The 11419-nt window shown below is 53.5% G+C and overlaps 1 protein-coding gene across 1 annotated transcript; it reads right to left on the bottom strand.

Moving 5' to 3' along the window:
* Positions 1 to 3350: 3350 nt before the first annotated feature.
* On the bottom strand, positions 3351 to 7231 carry Kbtbd11 (kelch repeat and BTB domain containing 11). The gene has a single exon (XM_031339188.1). It carries the CDS (start codon positions 7175 to 7177, stop codon positions 5276 to 5278), a length of 1902 nt encoding a protein of 633 aa, XP_031195048.1. The 5' UTR covers positions 7178 to 7231; the 3' UTR covers positions 3351 to 5275.
* Positions 7232 to 11419: the final 4188 nt, after the last annotated feature.

Genomic DNA, 11419 nt, shown 5'->3' with positions numbered 1-11419 from the left:
GTGTCTCAAATACATGAGTCATCTGTGATCCCCCAGGAGTTGAGGTTCTGTATGTTGCTATGTGTCGTAATGCTAAATTCTATACCCAATGGCCTAGACCTACAAGTGACTTATCACATTTACAAACTTCTGTTGTGCAAATCTTGTTCCTTGATTTGACACGATTGGTGAAATAAAATTGGCTACAGCCGATTACCAGAGGGATTAGAGGTGGGTGGGTTTGGAGAGACTTGGTCAGGGGAGAGAGACCAGGAGGAGGAGGAGGAGGAGGAAGGGGGGGGAGGAAGCCACCATGAGGGGAGATGACCATGAGCAAGTATCTGGGGTAGACTGCTGGGGAGGTAGCCAGGCCAGCAGTTAGAACAATAGATGAGGGGTAACGCCCCCCATAATTGTCAAAGGCAATAAAATAACCATGGTCTGAGTCTCATTTGTTTGTAAGCTAGTCAGAGATAAGCTTAAATTGGTGGAACCATACCCAGGTCCTGTGTTTGGCTGGGTCTGCTCTGCACATCTGGTTCTCCTCAGCTGTTCTTGTCCCCTCTGCTTGGCTGGATCACCCCTGTTCATTCAGTGGAGTCCCCTCTTCTCAACTGCAGAGCCTATCTTGGTTTATTTTGGGGGTGTCAGAAAGCCACGTGATGTAGGAGGCCCCTAGTCCCAACTGTGGAATCCTAGTAGGCTCAAGTGGTGCTCACAAGGACAAAGGACGCCAAGGACCGCAAGACATCTCCAGTTCCCCGTGACCTCTCTCCAAGAGGTGTGGTTGACCGATGTGACTATCTTGTGTTTTCTGTTTTAAGATGTTTTTGACGTGATAGAACTTGCTGCTGGGGAGAGACACCCCCACCCCGAATCAGTCAGTTCCAAGGAACAGCAGAACGGGGTTTGGCCGTCCCCCAAGACAGACCAACCCACCCACACCCTTCTCTGACTTCCAGATGCAAAACTATGCTTCCTACCCTCTGAACTGCCCGGAGCCAGAGCCGGCAAATCAGAGAGGACCCCAAAGACCAGACAGAGCGAGGAAATTGGAGATAACCCCCAAAGCCCAGAACCCAGAATCAGGGACACTTGTCAACAAAGAGAGGTCTGCTCTGCCTGTCCCCTACAGGAAGCGCGGCAGAGGCCTGGCTTGGCCCACTCTCACTCTGTCCTGGACACCCTGGCCCTCTATGCGTCCAGTGGCCTGGTGTGGCATACAGAGACCACTCCTTGGTTCCTGGCAGCCTCACGGATCTTACAGTACCACATATAGCCTTCATATAACCTCAGCCTCTCAGGTGACCAGGGCAGGGTTAGGCTGTGACCTGGCTGCCCGTGAGGACACGTGAAAACATGGAGGTCATGAACATCCTGAAGCTGACTTGGCATCCATGGCAGCTGGCTGCAGTCACAAAGCCCTAGGTCTCTCGAGACTCGTTAGGACCCAGTTATTACTGGGATGCACCATACCTGTTGTTCTGGGGGTGAGGAGGGGGTCAGAGGGAGAAGAAAACACAGCAGCGTTTCCGGAGCGCCGGCAGTTTCCGCATGGTTTATTTCGTCTTGGCACAGGTGACAAACATACAAGGCTTTACAGCATTTATGCCTAGGGTGAAACTCGAGTGTCAGCACACACCCAGCGACAGCTGGCCCGACTTCGCCTCACGCAGGCGAAGTTTAGTAAAGGGAGGCATATGGGTACTAGTTAGTAGTAGGTACTAGTCAGAGCTTTTCCAAGCATGAGGGGGTGGAGCAGTGCAACCTCACATTGGAATACAAGTAGACTTTTACTTCAACCCAAGCCTGGCCACACGGCTAGGTGAGGCTGCTGCCAGGGCCTATTTCCTGCCAGGTCCTTTAGCATCTCACGGTGCGGCCCTCTCCATGGATACAGGCTGAGCATCCATGACGTGTCTGCTTGGATAAACACAGATGCACCCAGAGTGCCAGCAGGGTTCTGTTTTCACCTGGAGGCGTTACCTTTTTGTAAATAATGTTACAGAAGAAATGGGGACATAAAAAAAAAAAAAAGTATGACATGAAAACTTTCTGTAAGCTAGGGAGGGCCCCTAAAGTGAAACACTACATACACCAAAGAGCTATTGGGCTCACATCTGCCAATGAGACATTCTGAACCATCATGTCCCAACTCTGCCTTGACTTCAGCAGAGAGCTGTGCGCCCTCACAGGCGCTCAGTTTCAACATTGGACAAAATTCGCTAACAGGTCCCACAGACAGACACCACCAGGACTAGAGGGACGCCTTTTTTTTTTTTGCTTTTTCCCCTGTGCAACAAAACTGATACAAGTAAGAAATTAGGCGGCCAAAAGGAACTCCTGCCATCATTTCCTCCAAAGCAGAATCACCACATTCACAGTCTACAGAGCTGCCAAGAGTCTGCACTAGAGGCGGGGCTTGTCCCATGCCAAAGAGCAAAACAGAAAGAAAGAACATCGGGAAACATCAGCTCGTTGCTAAGATTCCAAACAAACCTTGGCGATACAAATCTAATTACCCGTCAACCAAACAGAAGGTCAATCTTTCTGTGTCTGTCAATCATTTACTCCTTAAGACAGTGCTGTCATTTCAAACACTTGGAGTGGCTCTGTACAAGGCTTAGGGTCCCAAGAACTGAGAATGGGCATACCAAGCATGTTAGCCTTATTTGACTCTTAGCTAATAGATCTGTGCTCATGCCAACCAAACTCCTAGGTGGAGTTAAGAGGCAGAATTTGACCAGCAGGTGGGAAACACCTACCTGGTTCGCACATGGGAGACTCATCTTGGCAAAGCCCGTTCCCCTCACTACCAATACCTTAATGAGTTGACTCCTGCTTGTGGGGGCAAAGGTGCTAATAGAATCTAGAGTCACCTGGAAGGTGGGCCTCTGAGCATGCCTGTGGGGGAGGGTTTGCCTTAATTACATCAATTGGGATGGAAAGAGCGCTCACCATGGGTTGCAGCATTTCCTGACTGGGCCCTGGAACGCAGACATGAAGACAGGGAGCTGAGCTGAGCGGCAGTGTCTTAGAGTTTTGCTGCTGTGAACAGACACCATAGCCAAGGCAACTCTTAAAAGGACATCATTTAATTGGGGCTGGCTTACAGGTTCAGAGGTTCAGTGCATTCTCATCAAGGTGGGAGCATGGCAGCGTCCAGGCAGGCATGATGCAGGGGGAGCTGAGAGTTCTACATCTTCACCTGAAGGCTGCTAAGAGAAGACTGGCTTCCAAGCAGCTAGGATGAGGGTCTTAAGCCCACGCCCACAGTGACAAATCTACCCCAACAGGGCCACACGTTCTAATAGTGCCACTCCCTGGGCCAACCATATACAAACCACAAAATGAATGGTTGCCGAGACGTGCCAGGCCCTGAAGCATTTATTGTCAGTGGGGGCCACTGTTTACAAACAGGACACGAGATATTTTGTATGTTCTCAAAAAACAGGTCAGCCACACCTCTATTCGTGATCAACGAACTAAGGTTCATTCGCCATCCATAAATAGATACATTTATCCTTTTGACTCCCTTGGGTTTCCTTTGTGTTCTGCGGGACATGATGCTCACAGGAAGACCTTTGCGTCTGGTGTGCATCTGTCCTCTCCAGGGACATGTCACCCCGGAGGCCCAATTTCAAAAGTGAATGTCAGAGGAATGGCTTCTTAGGCAAGAGTCCCGCGATAGTCTCCTATACGCCTGGTACTTAGGAATGAAAGTGTGTCTCTGAGCAGTGTCTCTTGCTCATCTGCAAGCCCTTCTCCAGGATGCCCCTCACAAAGACCAATAAAACCAGGCAGTAGGGAGTCTGGCCTTCTTGAGATGATCAGCCACGTTGCCAAGACAGTCTCTTGGTTTATGAGTAACCACGGACAAGCAGAGAGAGACCAGAACACACAAACAGGAACTATAAACTCCATTCCCCTGGGTCATGCAGAAGATTCAAGCAGGCTGTTTCTAAACACTCTTCACTGTGACCTTTCAGAGCAGACGATAAAGCATAACCCAGTCCCCAGCTAACCGGTGATTTCTAGAGAGGGCAGGGTGAATGCAGAGCTTCCTCTATGTTCCGGAAACTCTGAACGCCTAGGAGCCCCACGGTCATAAAACAGTGGGCTAGGTATGGAATCTAAACCCGTTATCTGGGAGCATGTATTTTGTCCTTAAGTTCCTGTGAATTCTCAAATGCACAACATCCTAACACATGAGAGAAAATGAACAGACTTGGTTTTGGTCCTTGCAACCTTGTCTAAGTATGAGTCTCCTTCCAACTCTAGCAGGGTGTTTTGGAAGTTAAATGAATGTCACTTACTTGCTAAACTACTCTCAAAACACGGATGTTTCTCCTTTCCCTCCTCCATATCACCCCCCACACACCTTTGAGATGGTTGTAAATTAATCTCCCTCAGCAGAATCACAGAAGATATGTTCAAAACATAACCAAGCAAGCAGAGAGTTCAAAGCATGCAACTGTCAAAACAGGATTTTAACCTCCTTGTTCTAGGGAGGAAAAAAGATGCCCTAGTTCATTCTGAGACAGGAAAGTGGGAGAGCACACAGAGCTACCAGAGCCTCCTGCCTGACCTGAGGGTTTTTCACCCTTACTGGCTCTTCTTTCCCGTTCAGCATGCTGCTTGCTAACATTTTCATCAACAAAGGCAACTCTACTGGTCAACAAAGATTCGCCTTCAGTACTTGATAAATTACTTTTTGAAGTTGAGCCTACAAAAACTTGCGAACACTCAGTGAACTTTTTAGGTCGAGCGCAGATCTTATAAGTTATCATTTTTTTAAGACTCGGGGCAGGAGCAGGAACGGGGTTTGACCTTCTCTGCGGTTGCAATGATACCTAACCCCGTTCAGGTCTGAGAACCTTGGACTCACTGGTAATGGAAGGACTGGGCAGGCTTCCTATTACACCTGAGTCCGCACCTGCATCCCACTTTATCTGTGGCCTCTTGTAGCTTGTCTTCCCTTAGGCATGGGCTTCTCTGTATCTTCCCACACTTTCAGCTATGAACCCCCACTAACCAAGCGAAGCAAGAGCAGAATCCGGCACTGCAAAAGTGGGGCTTAAAGCAACATTGTGAAAATGTCATCAGAGCCAGCGAGGCTTCTTTTACTCTCAAAGCATTTGCATGATGCACTGTGGCCAGCAGCCTGGCCTGTCCGCTTCCTTCATTCCTGAGACATCTTTGCCCTTCCTCCCCCACTGGGGGGGGGACCTAGCCCACTCTTTTGAGCCCCCCCCCCCCAAATGCTGGACAGTGGAACTGCCCAGCTGATCCTATCCTAGGCTGCACCCTGCTCCCCGCGGTCCGGCTTCTCAGGCAGGTTGAGTACAAATGGAAAGAGCACGCCCCGGACATCCAGTGGGGACCCTAGGGGCTCGGGCTCAAAGCTGCCACCAGGTCCCATATCGCTGCCAACCTCGATGTCCTGAGAAGGCACGAAACGCCAGGTTCCGGCGCGGCTCACACAGTAGATGGTACCATCCAGGGCAACACAACGAAAGGGCTGGAGGCCTGCGGGTGCGCCGGGGGGCCTCAGGTGTGCAGCACACTGGCTCCACTGCTTGGCCAGGCAATGGTAGCGGAAAACGCTGACCCCGCCACCTGAACCGACGGCAGCCTGAGTGTCACCTCGGCTCCCACACAGGTCAAAGCGATAGAGGAAGCCGTCGAGGGCCACCATGTCGGCAGAGCGCTCTCGGCTGCTGCTGCACGGGCACTCCTGCCACTCGTCGCGCCGGGGGTCATACTTGAGCAGGCGGTAGAAGAGTGAGCCCCCGGACACATAGATCTCGCCGTTACAGGTGGCAGCCTCGTGGGCCACTGCGAAGGCGCCCCGGGGAAGCGGGGCCACCGCGGTCCAGCGGTCAGCTCTCGGGTCGTAGCGCTCCACGCTGAGCAGGCACTCGCCGCCCACGGCATACAGGTGGCCGTCCAGGGCCAGCAGCTGCACCTGCGAGCGCGCCTGGCGCAGCGGCCGCACAGTATTCCAGCAGTCGGTGACCGGGTTGTAACAATACACCTGGTCCGACGGGCGCGCGCGGCCATCGGGACCCGCGGGGGCCACACCGCCCGCCACGAAGAGGTAGTTGAAGAGCACGCAGAGGCCGCAGCCGCGCGCCGGCGCGCCCTCGGGCAGCCGTGTCAGCTCGCGCCACTCCCCGGCCTCCGCCTGGTAGCAATAAACGGCCGCGTCCCCGCGCGACTCTGCGTCTCCGGACGGGCTCTGCGGTCGACTGCCGGAGCGCTCCCCGGTGGTCCCCAGCGCCGCGGCCAGCAGACAGGCACGGCCGGTACCCAGGCGGCGCCGCAGCAATAGATCGCGCTCCGCGCCGGACAGGCGGCCGAAGACTGCGGGCTCGCGCAGCACCTCCAGGTAGTGGTCGCTCATGAAACGGTAGGCGGCGTCGCGCAGCTCGCTCAGCCGCTGCCGCTTGCCGGCGCTCAGCACCTCGTAGCAGTTGTCCAGGCTCAGCTGCGGCGCCATGGCCTCGGTGGCGCGCTGCGCAGCGCCGGGCAGCTGGAGGCGGCGCGCGCCGGCCACCACCTCGGCCACGTTGTCCGGCCGCACGCCCGCCATGCGCCCGCTGTACGCGTCGGCCAGCAGCAGCCGCAGGGCGGTGAAGCTCACGCCTTGCACCCGCAGCACGTCCCGGGACGCACGCGCGCGGAAGTAGTCGCTGCGCGCCGCCAGCACCGCCTTATGCGCCCGCAACCGACGACCGGCCACCTCGATGACCAGGTCGGGCTCTCCGTGCGCGGACTCGACCCCGGGAGGCACAGGCACCGGCTCCCCAAGCTCGTCTAAAGACTCGAGCTCCACGGGACGCGCGTGCTCGTGGCGGGAAGGGGGATCCTCGGGCGACGCGGGCTCTTCCGGGCGCGCGCACTCCTCCGGGGACTCTGGGGACGCGGCGCTGCTGACATCCCACTGCGTCTCCACCACACGCAGGTCGCTGCGGAGAGAAGGCGGAGAGGCTCCGGAGCCCTCCGCCGCAGAGGAGCGAGACTGCGGCGGGGAGTCGTCCCCGGAGCTGAAGCACAGTGAGGCGCTGAGACTGCAGGGTGTCTGCGCTGGGGACGCAGCGCCCTCTTCCTCGGCTGGCAGAGGCAGGCTGTCCTCTCCCGGAGTCCTGGGCTCAGTCCCCGGGTAGAGGACGAAAGGCGCCACCGAGTTCTCCATGAGCGGGTTGTGTTGTGTGCAGTCGGCCAGCTCAGGAGCTATTCATGCCTGGTGAAGGCTGAGCTTTGCCCTGGGGTCTCTGGCAGCACGTACCCTTTCCTTGGCACCGGATCAGATTTCATGTATGTCCACCCCCTGTACACGCCACTCCCACCTTGCCCTTCCCACTCTCCTCTCTTGTGAGGAGGACGCGCCCAACTCTCTCTGAACTTTCTAGAAAGGGAAACCTCAACTCAGGCTCTGTCGGTTGGAGAGGAGGTGTACCAGGCTGGTAGCAAGGAGGGTTTTGGATTTTGCTTTGTTTTGATGGATTTTGCAGTTTGCACATCCGACTCAGCCCTGAGCTGAGGCTCCCTTTTGTTGCTCCTTTGGAGAACTGAGATTAAGTGTGTCTGGTCCACAGCATGGCCTTCCTTGGACTCTGTGTGGACCCACTGAGTCACCTTGTATCACAGTACTGTAGACCCAGGACCAACAAATCCTCCAGGGACTGTGACCACATTTAAATCCTTAGCTTCAGCTCTGTTCTACAGACTCCAGCAGCGCAGCCCAGAATTGAGCTGAGGTGTGTGTCTGATCACCTAGGGAACCACTCCACCTATGGGTGAGTGTCTGGAAAGGCAGTTCCTGTGTGTACCCAGGTTTTCCTCAGTTGTCATGGCGCCTCTGCTGCTTCCTTCCACGGCAGATTCCCACATCACTCTCCACATTCTTGCTCCTGTTTGCAGAAGGAAAGAGGGAAGATTTGAGTTTCATTGTGGAGTGAAACGCTTTTACCCCAGGCCCTCCACCAGATGCAGTTAGCACTCTAGTCTGGTGGCCACGAGTCTGATCACCACTGGAGTTTGGTGGACAGGAAATACATAGTCACTCAGCCTTCCTCCAGGAGTAGGACTAAAAAGAACCCAGTTCAGGCAAAAGAGACTCTGGCCACAGTAAACCTGATGACGTGGCTAGTTCCACACGATGGAAAGTAGCCAGCTATCAGTGTCAAGTTTTAACCCAGTAGAATGATGTTCAGAACCAATACCTTGCGCTGAAGCAGCACAGTGTGGCTACAAAATCCTGCTAACTTTATTAATGTGTTGGCAGTTCCCTTGGCTTTTCTGGACAACAATTCATTCAATTACAAAAAAAAAAAAAATACGAATCAAATATTTGAAATCGTCCTCAGCCAAGGATACAATCCTGAGACTCCACCTGCCACCCCTGTGCCGTTACTGCAGTCAGGTCTCTTCCTCAGAGAGGCACCTCCAAATATTGTGAAGGCAACCAAGGAAGGTGTGGGCAGGTGTCGGGACTCCGCAGAATACTCGCCGAGGTCTCCTGCCCTGGCACACATTGCCTCTGCCTCCCTGCCTCCCTGGCACACACTGCCTCTGCCTCCCTGCCTCGCTGGCAATCTGAGGTGCAGGTTGTTGTGGTCCAGTTGTACTTTAGCCTTCTAAAGAGGGTGAATGAGAAGAGCAGAGCTGACTCAGGCCTGGCACTTAGGTAGAGAATCACTCGCCCCCCTAGGCAATGGGGAAGAAGTATGCAGGTTCTTTCCTTCCACATCTCATGACCTGCTCTACAAGCACACCAGTCCCGTGCTGATGCGGTTTGAGTGTGACCTGCCCCTCGCAGGCTTACGTTTGAACGCACGGCTCCCAGCTAGTGCTGCTGCTGGAGGTGGCTACAGATGTTTGAGGTAACAGGCACACCCAACCTTTGGACACACGACAGGATGTCACCATCTATGGCGTTCCTTGGGGAGACCCGCACAGTCGTGTTAACCCACCCCCTAATTTTTTTTTTAAACCCTCATGTTTTAAGTTATCGATTTGGTTTGGGCCACATTCATTGCCGTCCTGGATATACTCAGGTCTGTTTAGGAGCTGGGGCTATGGCTCTTTCCTACCTAGCTTTCCCTTTCTTCACCTGCCAGGACATGACAAACCCTGGGCAGGCTGTCACCACCAGAGATGAAGCCCCTGCTGTCACACCTAGCCCATGTAATGGACCACAACCCTTTGCAGCAAGCCCAAACAACACCCTTCCCTTGTTTCTCGCTATTTGTTAGAATGAAGAAGATAACATACAAGGATGTGGTGCACAGCTTGCCACCCACACCAGGCAACTCCAGCCACTCTGCCACTGATGTTTATTGTGGAACCTGGAGATGTTCAGTTTCCTCCATGCCAGATCTGTTTCACGTGGCATGCCCCCTCCCCAACCCCTGTGCACTGCAATAAGAGCCTCCAGAGATGTTAGGGGAGTTTGGGGACCTGAAACCTTGGGTCATGATGTTCTCTGGTTGATCTATGACCACCCCAGTGAGGCTCCCTCCCCACACATCCAGCTCTGCCGGTCTAGGGAACAAAGGACTTGCTGGCCCCGTAGCAGTGAGGATGTGAGGTTGACTGCAAACACAGAGAGGTGCACCAGCACCCCAGAGGTTGTCAAGCTTTTCCTCTGGGCTTAGCCACTGAAGGAAACTGAAGTCAGAAGCAGGGCATGCCATGTAGAAATGTCTGGAAACTCCACTGTATGAGACAGAAGCTGGCCCAGCTTCTCTGGCTCGCCCATTCTTCACACTGCCTCTAGGAAAGACAGCAGACCATCGACCTTAGAAAATCGTCTGACCTGGGAAGCGGTCTCAGATTGACCGGGCTCCCTGGCTTGACGGTCCCTGGCATGTGCAGATGATGAATGCATGGATGGTATCTTTATGTTCCTTCACAGCCTGGGAGGGGAGCCAAGCAACAAAAACTCTAAAAGGGAAGAGCTTGGGACTGGCCATTTAAAGGTCCTACAGAAAGTATAAAGCCTGAAGAAAAGGTTCAATAAGTGAGCAGAGTCTACATGCCAAAGCTATGCTAAGGCAATGTTATGGTCTGGCCCACACCTATGGGACCTCTCTCTATTCACTAGGCCTGGGAACGAACTGACTCTAGCTCCTCCTACTCATTCAGGGAAAAGAAACTCAGTTACCTTCAAAAGCATGCTTTCTGTGTTCTTAATGCCTGTGATGGTCTGTATATGCTTGGCCCAGGGAATGGCACTATTAGGAGGTGTGACCTTGTTGGAGTAGGTGTGTCACTGTGGGTGTGGGCTTTAAGATCCTCATCCTAGCTGCCTGGAGGCCAGTATTTTGCTAGCAGCCTTCAGATGAAGATGTAGAACTCTCAGCTCCTCCTGCACCATGCCTGCCTGGACGCTGCCATGCTCCTGCCTTGATGATAATGGGCTAAACCTCTGAACCTGTAAGCCAGCCCCAATTAAATATTGTCCCTATAAGAGTTGCCTTGGTGGTGGTGTCTGTTTACAGCAGTAAAACCCTCGCTAAGACAATGCCCTTAGTCCCAGCACACACACCAACCACCATCATGCCTGCGGAAGCACATTTCCAGAGTACGGCTTTAATAGTATCACACTGAATCCCTTGGTGTCCCATGCTGCCCTCAGCACAGACGTCAGGGTGGGTGGGCTGAGTCCTGTGGTCTGAGCATGACCCCGCTGTAAGCCTCACTCTGTTTCCTCCTCATGCAAGAGGAGCTTCCCTGTAACCCAGTGACAGCCAACAGCACACACCCTTACGAACGCAGCAAAACTTGTCAACCACACCTGTATGAAGCTGGCTCTGAACAAGCTCTGAGCAATCTGACAATCACGTGGTCCGGCCCCAGAGCTGGGGTCACACTTCAGAACTCTGGTTACCTCAGCTGGGAGCTCGGGTTGACTGCACATCTCCATCTCAGAGAAGAGTTGGGCGTATCGAACTTCCCCATAGGAGCAAGGCACCCATTACAGAGGCTTAACCTGGAAACAGCCCGTCCATTTTTACACAGAAGCCCCAGGTATGGCTTCCTGACAGCCTGTCTGTGGGAACGACGAGTGACTGAGCTTTCTGATGCTGGTGTGAGAGCCATGTTCAGGGAAGCGACGTTAGCTGTTTGTTTGGAATAGCCATGTTGATGTCAGAGTATTAACTGTACGCTACCCCAGCCTTAAGAAGTTACGAAAGTTTAAGCAAACAAAATACAGAAAAAGGCTCAGACAGCTGTAACTCTGCTAAGACCATTCCCATGAAATTCTAAACCAGATGGAGGTTTGGAAGTGGAAATTTCCCTGCTTTGTGGCTGGCTCTTGGCTGAGGAATTCTTTGGAGTCTCCTGCAGAGCTCCCTCACTATTATGGTGCAGTAATTGAAGCCCTGGAAGCCTGCTCTTGACCTTAGGACAGACTGACTCCCCTCCGTGA

Source organism: Mastomys coucha, unplaced genomic scaffold (genome assembly GCF_008632895.1).
Source record: "Mastomys coucha isolate ucsf_1 unplaced genomic scaffold, UCSF_Mcou_1 pScaffold22, whole genome shotgun sequence".
NCBI lineage: Eukaryota > Metazoa > Chordata > Mammalia > Rodentia > Muridae > Mastomys > Mastomys coucha.
The sequence above is the reverse complement of the archived record's forward strand: the minus strand, read 5'-3'. Positions and strand labels throughout refer to the sequence as shown.

What these genes read in the sequence shown, in the direction of transcription:
- Kbtbd11 (XM_031339188.1), bottom strand. Translation starts at nt 7,177, where the DNA reads ATGGAGAACTCGGTGGCGCCTTTCGTCCTCTACCCGGGGACTGAGCCC.